Here is a 19,576-nt window from a genome sequence, read left to right as displayed (position 1 = left end):
CATCTAAAGACATAAACAAGCCAGCATGGGACAAAACAAACAGGGAACAAAAAGCAAAACGAGAAGGAGCGTACAGACACTGAGAACATGTTACTTTCAATATATGTATTGGTCTGTTTCTACTCTGTACAGTTTTCCCATAGTCTGTGTCTCTCTACCTATAAATTTAGTGCCTTATAAATTATTTTATAGATTGCTTCTCCTTTAGAAATTACCTATGAAGTTTGAAATGATCTAATATTGTCTATTTAAAATATCATTCATTCAATAGACTGAACCTCCACTGAATACTCCAGAAAACAGGGAATATACTGCTGAAATAATGTTTGAGTCCTTCAATGTTCCAGGCTTGTACATTGCTGTGCAGGTAAGTGACTTAAGCTTATTTAAGCTTGACGTGAACATTTCATCCAGGATTAATTTTCTCCTGAACCATGCATATCTCTTTTCCCAGAAACCTTTACCATAATTCAAATCATACCCCGCTTTCTTAAAGTGAAAATTTAGACACAGTAGTGCTGTGCTTGGCCTGACTTCCTCAGTGCTTCTCATTCACTTGCTTATATCTGCTCCTTTCTTTGGTGTGCAGTAGTCAATAAGATTTCTGTAGTCCAGTATATTAATATATGCATATTCTAGTTTGGGATCTAATTGTTTATTATTTTGTAGAAAATGATCACAAGACAGTATTTACCAAAAAAGTATATTTCAAAATGAAATCTCAAAATTTTTCTCTTTTTTCTTTTAACATTATGTGAAACCGTTCATTGTAAAACCTTTTAAAAATACTGTGTGGTGATAAACAGTCATTGTATTATTAAAGTGATGCTTTTGTTGTTAGTGTTAAAATAGAGTGCGGAGCCATGGCCTCAATCTCAGGAGTCTGAAGCCAAATGATTGTTGGGAGACTTGTGTGTTTGGTTTTGGTTTTTAATGGAGGATGGTGAACTAAATGCCTTTTGGTTCCTTTCAGTATTACATTGCAAGTGGGCAAAGTTAGTTTGATCATTTGTTTTTAGTTACTACTCATATATTTTGATTTTAAGAAATTACCTTTTTTAAAAAATGATAATTCAGTTTATAAAAGTTACCCCCATCCCCACCCCTCCCCTAGAAAGAATTGTTTTGTATTAGCCTTGATGAGATTCTTGGTAGGAAAAATGGTGTTGTGTGTTACTGGTTTTCTAGATAACTCAGGCTGTCTGGAAGTGCATGTGGCCTTTTCAGTTAAGCACTCGTATATGGACAGTGCTAAGTGCAGATTGCATTCAGAAACCTTTGAGTTTTGAGTTTTTAAGAGTAATGCTTGCTGGCTCATGTTGATGATGGAGTAGCTTGGTAGTTTGTGGTAGTCTGGGTAGTGGTATTTAAGTTTGGAGAAGGTATTGCTGTGCTTGTTACATACATGTTTGTGTCACTCTTGCTTGTGGCTCTAGGAAGAGAGTGTTCCTTTTAAACACTGAACTTTCTAAGTATCCTGATGCAAGGATATTAAGGGGCCCATAAACTGCAGAAAGTATGTAATGTCATTACAGGTTACTTCTGTAGACTTTCACCCATAGTAACTCTTTAACAGTTTATTATGGTCTGTCTTACCTTTTAGGCTGTTCTTGCCTTAGCTGCATCCTGGACCTCAAGACAAGTAGGAGAGCGGACGCTGACGGGTACAGTAATAGACAGTGGAGACGGAGTCACTCATGTCATTCCTGTGGTAAGTAAAAAAATTGCTAAAGAGAATGTGAAATAGTACACCTGGGGGTAAATGGTAGGAACTTGTGAGATCTTTACAAGACTCGAAGCTGTTTCTGGGCTATAATCATGGGCTGCATGAGGATCTGGAGGATCTTAAGAACATCAACAGTGCTAAAAGGAGGCAAATGCCAGCTCCTTAGCAGGCTGTGCCCCAAAGTCATAGTTCTATTTGTAACTGATAAAGGTCCCAGAGCTGAGAACACGGTTCTGGACCTCACACAGTACATGTGACACAATCAAGCCCAGATTTGACTTCACTTAAAGACCTAGGAAAGTAGCAGAGTAATCTGTGCTGATGGTCTCAGCTGGCATCATGGGTCATGTAGGGAAGAAAATGAGGACACACAGGCGGGAAAGTTCTTAGTGAGCACATGGCAGCTCCCAAGTATGGTGCACATTGCATCTGTCAGCTACAGGCTTTCTGTGTGAATAGTTTGCCTATCCAGCAACCTCACAGAAATGGAATGATATACTCTGTTCTTTGTGACAGGCTGTGTTCACTTAGACTTAGGTTTCTGAAATTGTTTATTATAACACGTATGCTTCTTTATATTACCAAGTCCTAGTTTACTGGGTGGGTATATCCCCTTTTGTTTAGGCTTTGGGTGTCTTGAATATTTTATTAGGATGTGCCTAGCTTTTCATAGCTTTGTGTAATGTGCTTGATAGTGCTTTGTTTTTTCCTTTGTGGTATCTAAAATAATTGTTGTGGGCTGATGAAGAGTTGGTAGGTAAGAGAGTTTGTTCTCTTAAGTATGAAGACCTGTGTTCAGATCTCTAGCACCCACATGAAAAGCAGGTCATAGCTGTACATGCCCAATCACAGCAGAAGGAGGCAGAGACGTAGTGTAGTTTCAAGAACTCAGTGGCCTAACTAAAAACAGCAAGTGTCTGGTTCAGTCAGAGGCACTGTCTTGAGGCAATAGTAGATGAAGACACCTTGAATCCTGCTGCAGCCTTTGAGATGCTGGGATTTTAGGTATCTTGTCACATCTGGCTAAGAAATGGATCTTTTTTTTTTTTTTAATCAACTAATTTTTAGAAATATAATTTTAAAAAATCATTACACGGTAATGAGGTGGGGAATGCTTGTGCTTGGGCATTGTGAGTGGATTGGTTTTCTCTTTCCACTCTTATGCAGGTTATAGGGATTAAACTCTGGGTTTCAGGACTCAAAGCCAATGCTTTCTGCACTAAGCATCTTACCGACCTAGGAATACTAAAGTAAATGTGACCCCTTTCCCCCTGTGCACAGGCTGAAGGATATGTTATCGGCAGCTGTATTAAACACATTCCAATCGCAGGAAGAGATATAACATATTTTATTCAGCAACTGCTGAGAGACCGAGAAGTAGGAATCCCTCCTGAACAGTCCTTGGAAACTGCGAAAGCAGTGAAGGTAAGCTACACGTATTGTGCATCAGCTGGAGATGATGCCTAACTGTGATGGCGAGGAGTACTCCTTACTACATCCTGTCATCAAAGCAATCCCGCTAAGTTGTTTTCTCTGTATTTCTCACACGTAAATGGTTGGCGATCACCTGCCCTTTGCAAAGTCTATCAATTCTCTCAAATTGAGAAGGCTAGCATGAGAGTGTTTATACATACACTTTTGTGATTGCTCCTTTTATTAAAAGTAAAGATTTATTTTACCCAGAAATTATTACATCACAGCTTACTCTGAAGTCTGTATTTTAATCCTAATACTTTTCTCTTACTAAAATTGTTTTGACGTCGTAATTGGCTTGTTGAGCTCTGCAGGATAGATGCAGGATGTTACTCAAGTGATATGGAGCGTGACAGAAACTGTGATGGGTATATGAGGTATCTGATTAGATTTTGACAATATATGCTCTCATATCATTTGTGTCGTACATGCAGGCAAAATATTTTCCTTTTTCTTTTTGTATTGCTTTTGGAATTTGTCATTTATCATCAGAGCTGATATTTGCATTTCTTTGTATGGCATTTGTAGTCTTTGTTTTCCAGCTTTGACATGAAGATGCCTTGACTATTTCCTGTATATTAAAGAAACTACTAAATGGTTTCCGAACTTCATCACAAGTTGATAACCTGAAAACTAAACATGTGGAGCCAGGTTCACACCTTAACCCCAGCATTGGGGTGGAGACAGGCAGAGCTCCAAATATGAGGACAACTTCGTTTACATAGCGAGTTCTAGGATGGCTGACACTATAGAGAGAATCTCCATCTCACAAAAACAAACAAACAAACAACAAAAAATCCTCTAAACTACCAAATACATAAAAGTGTAATTAACACTATTTTTTAATTTCTTTGGGAAATCTATGGCATTAAAAGAAAGAAAGCAAACCAAAGGCCACTGAAAATTTAGCTTTATTCCAATGTAGACTGCTTAGGCTGGACATCTTTAAAAAAAACTTCTCTTAATGAAATTCCTACCTCTAAGGAAAAATAAAATATAAAATATATGGTTCAAGTATTAAAAGGGCACCAGGAAGTGAAATGGAGCTGAATCCTGTGTTCAAAGATATTAAATTGAATTGAGGGAGTGGTGACCTTGGAACAATATCCCACCTAGCTAAGTTTAGGTCTAGGAATGGTAGTGCAAACCTGTAATCCCAGGAGACAGAGGCAATCAGATCTCTGAGTTCAAGGTCAGCCTAGGCCAGAGCAGGTTCTAGGTGAAGAAAAGCTTAAGTCTAGGCTTGGTGGTACATGGCCTTTAATCCTAGCATTCAGGGCACAGAGCCATGGGGGCCAGGGAGTGGAATGTGATGGTTTGTATATGCTTGGCCCAGGGAGTGGCTCTATTAGAAGGTGTAGTCTTGTTGGAGTAAGTGTGTCACTGTGGATGTGGACTTTAAGACCCTCACTCTAACTCCCTAGAAGTCAGTCTTCCACTAGCAGCCTCCAGATGAAGAACTCTTAGCTCTGTCTGTACCATGCCTGCCTAGATGCTGCCATGCTCCCAATTTGATAATAATAGACTGAACCTCTGAACCTATAAGTCAGCCCAAATTAAGTGCTGTCCTTTATAAGACTTGCCTTGCCTTGGTCATGGTGTCTGTTCACAGCAGTAAAACCCCAAGACAGTGTATAAGATAACGATACTGCCCTTTTGTCCTAGGATTGTTTCCTTTTGTAAGGGGATTGAGTCAGGGTCTCACTATGTAGTCCTGGCTGGTCTCCAACTTACAGAAGATCCTTTTGTCTCTGCCTTCCCAATGCTCTGGATTAAAGGTTTGCAACACCATAATGCCAGATCATGACAGCCTATTATATTTTTTTATCTGTGGTAAAATTGTGGTTACTTTGAGAAGAGTCCTTGGTGTTCAGAATTACAGAACATTGTACATGTTACTCAAAAAGTGATAGAGAGATAGAAGCAGTAGGACATAGTCAGGTAATTATGAGTGGTAATTCAGTCTTTGAGGCAAGAGCAGAGTAGCTTACATTTTTCTGTTTCTTTCTTTACTCATACCTTGATCAGAATCAGTTTTGTTCTTAATAGGCATAAAGGATCTATTTTAATTTGTGTTGGTTATAGGTATTCTCTTTGTATTTGTGCTTTTTGACTTTTCCTTTCTAGAACATTCTATTCTGTTACTGAGATTGTAGGTGATGGTAGATGTTGAAGATTTTAGTGCATGATTTTATAAAGTAACATTAAAATAGTTAGGACCAAGTCTAGTCGTTCAAATTTTAGTCGTGTTAATAGATGAGGTCAGAAACTATGTGTGGATGCACCATTCATTTATACCACCACAATATGATATTCTAGTATTAAAATTTCACGTATCAAAATTACTTAATTATATCTTTTTCATTTGATTGTTTGCCTGATATACTATGCACTATCCTTTTTTTAAAAATTTTACCTAAAACAAGAGAAAAATACTTTTTATTTATTTACTTTTAAAGGAGCGCTACAGTTATGTCTGCCCAGATTTAGTAAAAGAATTTAACAAGTATGACACTGATGGGTCAAAGTGGATCAAACAGTACACCGGAGTCAACGCCATCTCAAAGAAGGAATTCTCCATTGATGTTGGCTACGAGCGATTTCTGGGACCCGAGATTTTTTTCCATCCAGAGGTAATGCTTGGTAGTTGGTGGGTTTTTTTTAAAATGGATCGCTTTGAAACAAACAGCAAAAAGTCAGAAGAAATTCAGAGAGAATCACTCTCAGAAACTTTCTTTAATGTTCTAAAGCACCATAGTGAATGATTTCTACTCTATACCCAACCCCTGCCTACCCCCACCCCACCTAAGAAGAGGTTTCTGGTAAAGCATCCTTGTCTGTACAAACCCTGCCTTGTTAATCTTTATGTGTTTGGGGAGAGCTGAGGTTGTGAAGAGCAAGGCAAAGGGTAGCCTTTCAAGTTTGTAACAACTTAAACCCTGGGAAAGATTCCAGAAAACCCGTCCCTACTGTACAATGACTGTGTGTAGAATCTAAGGAACATAATGACTGCCATAAAATAAGATGCTTCTGGTAATCTTTAATAATAGATTCTTCGGGTAACTTGGTATTAGAATTTAACTTTACTAGAATTTTAATATTCAGTACCCACTGTGCTTATTCAGCATCAAAAACAGTTATTTTTGATTATTGCTCTTTTCTAACACCTAGTATCTACTGTGACTTTCATGGTCTCAGATTAAGTATTGACTGTTGAAAGCTGAAATTATTTAATCTTACTCTTTTGAGTTTGGAAAATAAGAAAAGTAGTTAAATGAGCGTAGTTGCTGTAACAGATAGACATACCTGTTGAGTTTATTAGAAACAGCACGAGTCTGCTTGGGGGAACCAGGAAATTTCTCAGAAGGGATTATTAACACATGAAGTCAGCCCAACAATTGGGTGGGTAACTATCTTACATGCTAGAGAACTTAGAGTGTGTGGAAATGTAATGTGGAGATGTATGTGTGGGGGTGTGGGGGTGTGTGGTTTTGTATCAGCACAGCGATTTGAATTGGATTGGAAGCAGATGCGTTTGTTGTAGTTTTTTCAGGTGAATAAATGTCTGTGTCATGGAGAAAGGAGGAGAAACAAAATGGGGGTTTTATGATTTAGTAAATACTTAGATGTGAGGGAATGTGGGTTGGCTTCAGAGTAAGTAATAACACCAGAGAACGTGAGCCTCTGGAAACTTCGACTTAGCTGTGCATGGTGCTGCAGTTTGGTAACCTTGTCACTTTAAGACACAAGAATCCAGAGTTTGAGGCCATCTTGGGCTCCACAGTGTGACCTTTTTCTCCCCAAAACCAAACCAGACAGCAGAGCTGGAGTGCTAGGGATTTGAAGCCTTGATTCCCCCCGCCCCCCCTAGGCATTTTTTAATTGACTTTGAGCTATGGAACAAAACTGTCTCTTCTCTTCTGCTCTTGTCCCTGTGTGTTCCCTTTGTACCCTGATACTTCTTTAGCATGCGAGTCAAAGTCAGTCACTTCTTCTGTCTGCTTGAGTACCTATCCTGTGACTTCTAACACCCTCTGTTTACTTTCATTACTGTTAGGGAGGATAAAAATAGCTCAGGAAGCTGTTTTCTGAAGAATGGTTTATTCTTAAGAATACATTAAGCAGACGTCTTGATGAGGAGAAAGCATTTGATGGCCTCCTATGGAGAATTGGAGTTGACTATGGGACTCTGTGCCCTTGTCTCCTCCTGCTTCAATTTCTAAGCTCCCAGCTGTAGTTAGTTCTCTGTGGGAAAGGGCCATTGTTACAGAACAACGTCGTCTTTGTTGTTTGAAGTCACTGATAACTTACGTATACGGAGGGTCTGCACATTCTCAACAGCCTTATCTTTGGGTTGTCTCTGTTTTAGATTTTTTTCTATTAAAAACTCCTTACCAGTGATTTTAATTTGGTGAGAAAAAATTAGATGAGTGTAGTTAGTTCACTGTAGTCTCCCAGAATAGAGCGTGTGTGTGTGTGTGTGTGTGTGTGTGTGTGTGTGTGTGTGTGTGTGTGTGTGTTTTGGAGAAAATGTGTCACTTCCCAAGTGAATATTTGAGATTCCTTCTGTGTTCCAGTTTCTCTGTCAATTGAAGTATTCATTCATTTTTTTCTAATTTGGACTAGATGAATGATTGAATGTTTAACCTATCCAAGATTTGAACACTGATGATAAATGAAAGATGAAAGGATTTACTTTTGTTTTTTATTACAGATTTTTTTTACAATATATTTTGATCATAATTCTTTCCCCTCCCCTAACTTACCAGCTCCTTTTCCCAGCTCCCTATTGATGAAACTTCATGGTGGAGCTCATATCCTGCCCCCTCTGCCTTTCTGTCTCTGTTTCTTCTCTCTCTCTCTCAAAAAAAAAAAAAAAAAGCAAAACCAGTAAGGCAAAAAGTACAAAATAATACACGAAGTCTAAAGTCAACGTCAGTTTTCTGTTGGCTGCCTGAGCATGGGGCCCGCCCTACACCCAGCGACCCAGCTGACTTTCCCAGTCGCTATCAGTTACTGCAGCGTCTCTTACCAAGGGGTGGGAATTGGTGTATCCTTCTCCGTGCTGTAGTTTGTCTACTTTGAGCTTGTGACTGTCTGCGCACTCCCTAAGTTTTGTGTGCGTCATTATTTCTGTGGTGTCTGGAAGACACTGCTCCCTTGGAGTCAGTCAGTGTTGTTGTAAAAATATAAAAATAATAGTATCTGCTAGATACCTTGGCAGAAGCACATCCCAGCCGCACACTTTCCTACACTCAAACCCTCACATAAAAGAACACACAACACAATAATCTTAGATCCAATTGGTGAGATATAATTGTCCACTTAAACATACAATGCCCGGTACACATCCATCCCTTGAGAACATTAATAACAACCTGTAAATACACAGAGCAGAATCTTAACATCACCTGCCATCTTGTCCTGCCACGGCTTCTCAGCCCCTCTCCTCCGCCCTGTTTCCCCCTCTCTCCTCTAGTCTCCTCCTCTTCCTTCAAACTTCTCTCCTGCCCATCCTTCTCCTCCAATGAGAGGCCTCCTTCTATCCTGTACCTACCTCACCTGTGACATCATCCTACAAGTCAGCACCTTTGACGCCTGTTCTTTAACCTCCTCTTTTTCCCCATAGTTCCCTGAGCCTTGAGGGCAGATATCCTGCTGAATGTTTATTTTTGATCAGCTAAGTTCACCACAAATACTAGAAAGAAACGGTTTCTTTTAGAAGGAGTGTATTTGGAACTTTGAATTTTTTTTTAAGAAAATTCAAAGCCATTTTATACTTTAAATTTATGAACATATTCCTAACTATAAGACATGGGGTGTGGTATTTATTTGATACGTTAAGTCTACCCGGATAATCCTCCCTTAATAGTCTCTTAGAACATTCTCAACAGCTGTGTGCTGCTGAGACCTGACCCAGGAACAGTTAGACTGGTACTGAAAAGGAGGCTGAAGGGGTGGCCGAGTATCAGTTTTGGGAACCACTGTTGACTTTATTAAATTTTTGAGAAACTTGTAATATTTTATTTTTAACCTGTTTAATAGTGTTTTGTTGTTCTTTATAAAATAAAGCTTCTTTATTATATATTAATCTGATTTTCTTTTTTCTTAATTCCATTTTTATTTATATGGCTCTTTTGCCTGCATGCACATCTATGTCCTACTTCCCTACTTTGTGCCCATGGAAAACAGAGAAGGCTTTGATCACCCAGACCTGGAGTCATGGATGGCTTTGAGCTGCCATGCATGTGGGTCCTGGGGTTCCTCTAGAAAAACATCCAGTGCTCTTAACTACTGAGATATCTCTCCAGCTCCAAATACCTAAATTTTTTAAATTTATATTTGTGGACATATGTGAGTATACTCGGATGCAAGTACCTGCCAAGGCTAGAGTTGGATCTTCTAGAGGTTGAAACCTGGACCTAAAGACAGTTGTGAGCTTCCCAACACAGGGACTGGGAACTGAACTCAGGTCCTCTGCAAGAGAAACACATACCTTTAACCACTTGTCACTATTCTGATTTTTCATTTGGGGATTCTGCATTGCAGTGGGGGTAGGCCCTTTATCCCAACAGATAGATAGGCCCAAGTTAAACTTTAATTCTTTCTGTACCAGAATTTCCATGGTGGATACAGAGTACAGGAACATGTAGTTTTGTAAAGTTTTGCTTTTGTGCATTCCTGATTAAAAACTAAAAGTTGGAAGTTTTGTCCATACCTGTAATCCCAACACTCAGTAGGTTAAGGTAGAAGGATTACTGAAAATTGTAGGCCAGCCTAAGCTTCGTAGCAAGAATGTGGGTCAGTAAAATCAGAAGTAAGGAGAGAGAGTGCTGTGTCAAGGATGCTGACACAGCTGCAGCGTGCACAGCCCTGCTCTGGCCTTTTGCTCACAGTATGGCAGAGAGATGAGCAAGATTATGGGAAAGGTTAACAGTGTGTGCATATGAGTATGTGTATGGGGCTGTCTCAGGTAAATAGTAGAGAGGTCACAGGACAATGAAGAGACTACTAGTTCTGCCTTAATGGTGCAATGAATGCAATAAAAAGGATTTTTCTGTCAAATTGTTACTTTCTTTCTAGATTTGGGAAATTAATTTTTGCTTTTTTTTTTTTTTTAAAAAGAAAACAAAATAAACTAAAACCAGTGCCAGGTTCTGAAGGTAAAGTATTACCATGAGCTTATTAGAGCACAGTGCTTTGAGTACTAAGGGCTCTTCAGTGTTTGCAGCTGAAAGCCAACAGAGACTGTATGCAGTCACAGATGCCATCTCAGACAGTAATGTCTCAAGTTCTAGTTTGGATTCTTTCACAGTCAGCCTGCCTCTGACTGCATGTGAGCGTGTCTTTAACTGACGTCTAGAATCACTGACTCTTTTTCTTCATCTGTTGATAAAGTTCTTGAGAATATAATAAAGTACTGAATACTGAACTATTGCTCCTAAGGGAAGAAAAGGGTTAGGTCTCTGTCAGTCCCTCATCATGTTTTCTTCATCCTGTCTGTGTATACCTCTGGCCTCTGTGTTACTCTGTTTGAACTAATTGCCATCCGTGCCGCTATCTATGTCTGAAGGATGCTGCCTAACTGGCACTTTGTTGGAAAGACACACCCCCTAGACTTCTTCCTAGACATGTGGACTACACAGCAGCACCGTGCCTTAGATAGTGATCTACACATCAGGATCACCAGTCATAGTAGGAAAAACACTAACCCTAAATGACTGAAAAGGACATGTATCGATTGTGTGACAGCTAAAAAAGACGTAGTTCCTGTTCAGCTTCAACCAGGAACATACACACTTGGATTGAAAGTGCGGCTGCCCTGTGTATGCGGAACTAAGTGTCACTGCTCACATGAGGGTTTCAGTTCAGTTCGCAGATGCAGACTCTCATGACAGGGGGCGCAGTATCTTCTGCTGGACTGCTGGTGGCTGTTCGCCTTTTTAGAGATTTTACTTTATGTGTACGAGTGTCTGTGCACCACATATGTGCCTATTGCCTGTGGAGGTCAGAAGAGGACATTAGATCCCCTAGAACTGGAATTAAAGGAGGGAGCCAGTGTGTATGTTCTGGAAACAGGTGCTCTGCAAGAACAGGTACTTTATATTTTTGAGCAGTCTCTCTAGTACGTTTCCACTGTGGTGAAGTTTCACATAAAGTATAGAGGTCAGAGTTCCCTTTGGAAGAAGAGCCAACGGTGTGTGGCTCTTTGAATCTTTGTTAGCTGTTGCAAGATTGTTTTCCAGATGGTAATTTTTAGAAAGTTTTCACATTTTTTCTTTATTGCATATTTTTTTATTTACATTTCAAGTGTTATCCCCTTTCCCAGTTTCCCCTCCAGAAACCCACTATTTCCCTCTGCTTCTGTGAGGGTGCTCCCCAACCCAGTCACCTCCCGACTCCTTCCCACCTCCAGATGGTAATTTTGATATTCAGGTATTCTCTTAGCTGTGTACAGAAGTTCTTACTATGATGTCTACTGTCTCATAGTAAGCATGGCTTTCTTTCTTTTTTCTTTTTTTTCCCCATCTTTATTAACTTGAGTATTTCTTATTTACATTTCGAATGTTATTCCCTTTCCCAGTTTCTGGGCCAACATCCTCCTAACCCCTCCCCGTCCCCTTCTATATGGGTGTTCCCCTCCCTATCCTCCCCCCATTACCGCCCTCCCCCCAACAATCACGTTCACTGGGGGTTCAGTCTTGGCAGGACCAAGGGCTTCCCCTTCCACTGGTGCTCTTACTAGGCTATTGCTTGCTACCTATGAGGTTGGAGCCCAGGGTCAGTCCATGTATAGTCTTTAGGTAGTGGCTTAGTCCCTGGAAGCTCTGGTTGGTTGGCATTGTTGTACATATGGGGTTTTGAGCCCCTTCAAGCTCTTCCAGTCCTTTCTCTGATTCCTTCAACGGGGGTCCCGTTCTCAGTTCAGTGGTTTATTGATGGCATTCGCCTATGTATTTGCTGTATTCTGGCTGTGTCTCTCAGGAGAGATCTACATCCGGTTTCTGTCGGCCTGCACTTCTTTGTTTCATCCATCTTCTCTAATTGGGTGGCTGTATATGTATGGGCCACATGTGGGGCAGGCTCTGAATGGGTTGTTCCTTCTGCCTCTGTTCTAAACTTTGCCTCCCTATTCCCTTCCAAGAGTATTCTTGTTCCCCTTTTAAAGGAGGAGTGAAGCACTTGAATTTTGGTCATCCTTCTTGAGTTTCATGTGTTCTGTGCATCTAGGGGTAATTCAAGCATTTGGGCTAATATCCACTTATCAATGATTGCATACCATGTGTGTTTTTCTGTGATTGGGTTACTAAGGATGGCTTTCTTATTTTAATTGAATCTCGCCTGACTTCTGTCCTCAGTAGCTTTAGTATGGTTGGCCACCAGGGTCCTTTCACTCCTGAGATAGACTGTTATTATTGACTTGAGCATTACAGTAATAAAATGTTAACATAACAATCCTACATCTCATGTATAAAATTTACTTATTTTTCAGTTTGCTAATCCAGATTTTACACAACCTATCTCAGAAGTTGTAGATGAAGTCATTCAGAATTGCCCCATTGATGTCCGGCGTCCTCTCTACAAGGTTAGTATTTACAGCAAAAACTAGAGTTTAAAGTTTTCTTTTCAAATATTTAATAGCATATTTTAAAACTTTTATTCTAAGTTATTATTCATTATTATTCATTGTTAAATATTAGAGAATTGTGTCTTAGTAAGGACACAACTGATTTGTTTCTAGATTGTTTCTCTTTTAAAATAAAGGTCATAATTCTTGTTTTTGTTTTTTTTTTTCTTCCAACACAGAACATTGTCCTCTCTGGTGGTTCAACCATGTTCAGGGACTTTGGACGTCGTTTGCAAAGAGATCTGAAGAGAACTGTAGATGCCAGGCTGAAGTTGAGCGAGGAGCTGAGCGGTGGCAGATTGAAGGTTGGTTTTCTCAAGCATTGACAGATGTGCAGGGCCCCTTGCTATCGCAGCCTGACAGGAACAGTTGCCGGCTTCCCACTTAGGAGCACTACAACTAGCAGAGCACGTGTTGTGCTGGAAGGCGGCTACTGTTCCTGGGATCGTGGATACAGTCTGTCATTTGGTATTTTGACCTGTTTTGAGCTCTGTTGAGTAATGATAACACGTCACAGCTCAGGCAGACTGTTGAGTAATAACACGTCACAGCTCAGGCAGACTGCATGTGCAGGCGGTTTTTATGTTTGCTTTCTTCTTTAACCAACCAATTCTCACTCTCCACTGTGTAAAAGGCTGTGTTTCACAGACACAGTTTTAAATCTGTGTAGCAGGGCCTGGTAAGAGATGGCTTGTACACACCCAGTGACTTGAGTTTGATCCCGGGAATCCACAGAAAGGTGAAAGAGAAGCAGCTCTCAGTGTTATCCTCTGACCTCCTCAAGCACACCATAACACATGCACACACACCATCCATACACAAAACAAATAACAAATAACTTCTAAAGAAAAGTTTAAATTCGGGGTTTGGGGAACTCATACATTGATGATGTGCACAGGGTGTGGCTTGTTGACCTGAGGCATATTTCACCAGTTGATTTAAAATGATCTGAAAACAGAATAAAGTGAAAAACAAAAGAAAACAAAAAACAATGGTATATTATTCAAAGAACATTCCTCCTCCTCCTCCTCCTCCTCCTCCTCCTCCTCCTCCTCCTCCTCCTCCTCCTCCTCCTCCTCCTCCTCCTTCTCCTTCATATGTGCATGTAACATACACGTGCCTATGTGCATGCATTCACACATTGTGATCAAAGGATAACTTGAATGAGTTGGCTTGATCCTTTTACTATGTGGGTTCTATGGCAAACTCAGATTGGTGACAAATGCCTTTTGCCACTGAGCCGTCTTGATGGCCCCACATACTCCAGTTAAGGAATCTAGGAAGCTTTGGTTTGCTTAGTGTTTCCTAGCCTGAACATATTTGAAGAACACAGGCTGTTTATTTTCTGCACTTTGTCTTGATGTGGGTCTGTTTGGTATTCCTTGTGGGTGGGTGTGCTTGGTGGTCACATCACAGAATCAGTATCATATCAGTTTTACGGTGTTTTATCAGAGGATGCATGAACTGTTCCACCTATTAACTGTAACACGTGGTAGAGTGCTTCCTGCCGGCTCTCTCCTGTGTGTAGCTGCTAACTTTGCATTTCCATGTGTAGACGGAGGCCTATCAGGCCGTGTAGCTGTTCTGTTCTTCATCAAACTTTTCAACCAGCAGTTTTAGCATTCATTGTTGTTTTCCTAAAATAGTTGTGGCTGCTGAAATAGTTGCCACAGTATAGTTAGTTTGTTTCTGTCTGCCTTGGTTTTACCCCATGCATGTCTCCTATAATGTATTTTATTTGTATGTTTAGTATTTAATTATACATGGTTTATGGGGTACGTGTGATAATTCCGTACATGTGTGCTGAGCAAGTTGTAAGATCAAAGCAAGGTTATAGCATTTGTTTCTTTGAACACATCATTGTGTCTGGAGCCTTTCAACTCCTGTGTGGCAGCACAAATAACGGCTGTGCTGAAAAGGGCGGTCATCTCCACCTGCTGCTCCCTCTTGCTTCCTCAGCGGTCCACATCCACTCTGTAGACAACCCCAGGGCCTGAGTCATGTCACTTGACTTTATAATCATTATTTTTGTGTATGTGCATTTATGCTTAATTGTTTGAGAAATTGGTCCTTGAATTTACTGTTGAAATGATGCTATTGTGTCACTTTTTAGCCCAAGCCTATTGATGTACAAGTTATTACACACCACATGCAGCGGTATGCAGTCTGGTTTGGAGGATCAATGCTGGCTTCCACGGTGCGTAAAATTACCTGTAAATTGTTATGCTTTAGATGGAAGAATAAGGAACTTAAAATTGCGTGTGTGTGCACGTATACACATACATACACACACAGTATTTATATTTGGAAGTTATTTCACTTTTTTCTTCTTTTTACCTTTTCCTTACTAGAAATTATATACTTCAGAGTGAGCCTTTATACTGTATTTTAACCTTTATTATGGGGAAAATTCTTTTAAATGTGTAAACATAATATTCACTCAAAGGTTATCTTATTTCTGTTTAAATACCTAAAAATATCAAGGAAAACATTAGATTTCATTGCATAGGAAGTATAATGTTTGAAACAGAATAAAGAGAATTATTCTAGAATCCTCTTTACAGACCAAAACATGCTCCCTTAGAACAAGTTCTAATTTATTCGTAAAGTAAGTATTTGTGCTGTCATGTTCAGGCATGGGCTATTAAAGAATTTTTTAATATAAATTACTAGATTTACAACATTAGATATAAAACCATTTAAAACAAGTAAAGATTTTTTTATCTCTTAATTTAGTCCTGCAGTTGTGCTGCGTTGTGAGGCGTGTGTGAGTGCCCTTTCGATTACAGTCTTGCACCAGGTGAAAAGGGCGGGCACACACAGCCTTACAGTGTGTCCTTGCTTCTGCTTCCCTAGGCTCTTGCTCTCCTTCAGGTTCTTTTCCCAGTCTAAATCTAGATTTCCCAGTGGAAGAGCCCAGCAGAACAGACTAATGTCAGAACCCCGCAGAGACACACGTTGACTGAGCGGTGGGATGGGAATTAATGGCCCTGGACTTCCGGCTGATTTCTCTCTCCTAGACTTTAATCTTGGTTTCTAGAGTTCTGAGCCTTGTCCAAAAGGCATGAGTTGACTGATAAATATTGTATATTTAACATCCGTTTGAAGTAACTCTTTTATAGACTTTTGGAAAATAAGAGACTTTGACCTCTAACATGCATTGTTTTGTCTTGTTTTCAGCCTGAGTTCTACCAAGTATGCCACACCAAAAAGGATTATGAAGAAATCGGACCTAGCATTTGTCGTCACAATCCAGTGTTTGGAGTCATGTCCTAAAGTTGACTTCTTGTTCATTGAGGTTAGGGAGATGGAAATGAGATAATCTTTCTGATGACCTGTTTTTGTCTGAATGGATGGTTCTGAGGTTTTTAACCAAACATGATCATACAGGAATATTTAATGAGTGTGTCAACATGCAGATGTAGAAGAGAGCCAAGACGATCTTTTCCTTTAGGTTGAATATTTGAATCTTATGTGTATCAAAAAAGAAATGGGTTTTAGTTCTTTCTGTGCCCTGATATTTTGTATACTCCCGACTTCCCCAGTGTGCTGGCTCTGAGGGCGTGTGGAGAGCTCTGTAATGCCTGGTTAGGCACTGCTGAGGGGCCTGCCAAGCTTGTTTCTATTTCATACTTTTTATACTTTGCGGAAAAAGTCAACGGAAAACTATAGTATTGGAGGGAACCAATGTGACCAAGAAAAAGATGATTTCAACAAGCAGCCTCATGGGACTTGGCGCACTCTCTGGGTTCCAGTTATCTCGAGCTGCTCCACCCCTCCCCAGCCCAGCGGTTCTCTCTGCAAACGCTTGGATCTAAGAAGCTAGTCTCCTGGGTTAGCTGATGCCTGCCCTGCTTTCTGGTTACTTACGTTCTGTTTCTTGCTTTAAAAGAAAGACAAGACTGTTGGACCAGTATTGCAATTCTGTAGAGTCGTTTCTTATTAAAACAATAATGTGATTACCAAAATTGGCATATTTAAGGCCTAATGCCATTCTAATAAAGGCAAAAATTTCTTTTTACTACTTGTTTCAGGCTCTTGGGTCTCTTTATAAGTTAACTAACAATGCCTATTTTCTTCAAATTCTGCAGTAGCTCTTTAAAAAGCACAGCGGTTGGATAGCAAGCTGACTTTTTTATGTGCTCTGTACAAATAATTGTGAACTTTTAATATGTTGAGTGCTTTCATTTTGATAACTGGATCTCCATTTGATATTTCATTTGTATAACTCATTTGCAGTCTGAATTTTTTTTAGTGCCAGTCCCTGACATATCATGAAAAGTTCGTTTTCTTTGCATTTTCAAATATCTGGATCATGAAGAAAAGTGATGACAATAAATTAAAATTGAATTACCCTTCCTGATGTTTTTCCTTCGTGCAGTGGAGTTCAACTGGCTGTCTACATGTTTGATAGGATTTTTATGTCTAGAGAAACAGTGGCATTTGTTTATTAAGTCTCTGGCATGCGTGTGGTAGAGAATTTGTGAACATAAGATTTTACCAGTTATTTATAGAACAGCAAGTGGGTTATGTTTTAAAATCTTGAAACACTTGAAGCAGCACCATGAGGAATAATACCGTAATAGACAAAACAATGGAATTAGGAATGCCGCCATTACGTGCCCTTAAAGAGCTTTTGGGGTCTGTTGCAATAAATCTACAGAGACAAACTTGGGGACTGAGCCTTAATTCTTACGTGGAGTATATCGGGATATTTATAATTTTACTATTTACCTGAGAATGATAGGCTGTAAGAAGCTGAATCATGAGTTTCATGTGCATGTTCCAAAAGCCCTCTGGTGTTACCATTTCTGGCCCTATAATAATATGTACTCGATATAAAAGAATGAGCTGCAAGGCTGGAGAGGCGCCTCTGTGCTCAGAAGCTCTTGTGTTCTTTCAGAAGCCACTCCTTTAGGCCCCAGCACCCACGCTAGGTGGCCAGCAGCCTGCAACTCCAACTCCAGTTCTAGGGAACATGGCACCCTCTTTGGGCCTTTGAGGACAACAGGCAGAACACATGCAGTGGTACATACCTACTTCTAGTCACATAAAAAAAACTTTACATATACTCTTATGTGGGGGGTGGTAATCTAGAATGACAAATTTAAAAAAGCATGTCCTCTTAACTTTATGAGAAAACTTGTCAGAAACTTTAGGTTTAGGCTTGTTGGAGGACACAGGAAGACCTGGGCTTTGCTGTTTCCCAGAATGCATTTTGGTCTGTGTCTGCGGAGAAGTAAACTATACCATGGTTGATGTTTATCTTGTGCGTCTGAAGGAGCACTTGTACCTGTGTGCATGCAGGAATGCCAGGAGGCTGTAGGTATCCTCTGAGCACTCTGCACCTCTTCCTTTTGAACAGGGTCTCTCCCTGAACCTGAGACCCAGGTTCTCTTTCCTAGGTAGGCTGGAAGCCAACGAGCCCTAACAGTTGTCCTGTCCCCCTCCACTCTGTCCTTTTTGAAGGTGGGGTTACAGATATACTAGCATTTCCATGGGTGCCTTTACTCACCAACTCATCCCACCAGCTCCCACAGACGTATTCTGACTCCCTACTATGGTCCAAGCTTTGTACATGAAGAGTAGGAAGCATTCTGACCTCAGCTTAGAGGCTGTAGTCGCACAGTGTGCTCAGAAGTTATTACCTCTGATGTGTCACTTTCGAGCCTATTTTAAAAACATTCTGTGGGTTATAGCTGTTCCTAAATAGGTCACGTATTTGGTACTCTATCTACTTGAAATCCACCTTCAGTTCTAGCCTTCTCTAGACTATCGGCTGCAAACAGACCAGCCCTTGTCTTCATTCCATTTCCTGTTACAGTCAGAAAAATACCCTGGAACATAGAGCTAAAGGAAGGAAGGGGTGTATTTGGCTCACTGATCCATGGCACTCTTGCAAGGAAGTCAAGGTGGTAGGAACCTGAACAATCTGGTCACATCCTGTCCAGTCAGAACCAAAGGCGTGCACACACGAACGCGTGCTTCAGGGCTGCGGCACAGGTGATGCTGAATCGTATCATGGTGTCAAACACTGAACCACCACGGCCCTTCTGTTCACATTTGTCTGAGCAGCACTTTTTGCACTTATTTCCCATAAAATTGAAGCTGGTGTTGCTTGGGGGCACTGAGAGCACGAGTAAATGGATTTGGATGCGTGCTTCTTTCCTGAATAGGAAATTGCTTCATAAGCCCATAACCGTTAGGATTCTAGCACTTTCTTTTTCGTCTTCGTGTATACATAATGTATACATGTTTGTACGTGTACATGAGTCTGGGGTGCCTGTGTCAGGGTCTGTGTGTGCACGCACGGAGGTCAGAGGATAACCTCAGATGTTAGTCTCACTCTTGACCTTGTTTAAGACTGTTCTATGCTTTGCCACTCCAGGCTAGCCCAAGAGCCTTTTCCAGGGACTCCTCTGTCTGTTTCCCACCACTCCAGATTAGTGTTAATGGTACTGCTGATACTACTGCATCTGGCTTTATGTGTGTTCTAGGGAATCAAACGTGTCCTCGAGTTTGATCGCAAGCACTCCTACCTACTGCGTTATCTCCGTGGCTTGGATTCTTATATTTACATTGGGGTAGCTACTTACCTTCAACCCACTTCACAAGAAATTACTTTTTCCACAGTGTGTGCCAGGAGGTAGGAGTGGCGGCTATAGCTGCTGAGCTTAGTCCTCCCTCTGCCAGCTGCTGAGCTTAGTCCTCCCCCCACCAGCTGCTGAGCTTAGTCCTCCCTCTGCCAG

At 40.6% G+C, this 19,576-nt stretch overlaps 1 protein-coding gene across 1 annotated transcript in view; it reads left to right on the top strand.

Annotated features, from left to right (window-relative positions):
- Actr3 (actin related protein 3) overlaps nucleotides 1–17,182 on the top strand; it is a 42,777-nt gene extending 25,595 nt beyond the window's left edge. Inside the window, exons 5-12 of the mRNA XM_032914620.1 lie at nucleotides 272–367; nucleotides 1,604–1,711; nucleotides 3,008–3,151; nucleotides 5,659–5,832; nucleotides 12,693–12,785; nucleotides 13,007–13,132; nucleotides 14,941–15,024; nucleotides 16,008–17,182. Of these exons, the coding sequence (XP_032770511.1) occupies nucleotides 272–367; nucleotides 1,604–1,711; nucleotides 3,008–3,151; nucleotides 5,659–5,832; nucleotides 12,693–12,785; nucleotides 13,007–13,132; nucleotides 14,941–15,024; nucleotides 16,008–16,103 (921 nt within the window). The 3' untranslated portion in view covers nucleotides 16,104–17,182. The remainder of the gene's footprint in view (nucleotides 1–271; nucleotides 368–1,603; nucleotides 1,712–3,007; nucleotides 3,152–5,658; nucleotides 5,833–12,692; nucleotides 12,786–13,006; nucleotides 13,133–14,940; nucleotides 15,025–16,007) is intronic.
- The last annotated feature ends 2,394 nt before the right edge of the window (nucleotides 17,183–19,576 follow it).

The sequence above is a fragment of the Rattus rattus genome, chromosome 10 (assembly GCF_011064425.1).
Source record: "Rattus rattus isolate New Zealand chromosome 10, Rrattus_CSIRO_v1, whole genome shotgun sequence".
NCBI classification, from domain to species: Eukaryota; Metazoa; Chordata; class Mammalia; order Rodentia; family Muridae; genus Rattus; species Rattus rattus.
The sequence above is the reverse complement of the archived record's forward strand: the minus strand, read 5'-3'. Positions and strand labels throughout refer to the sequence as shown.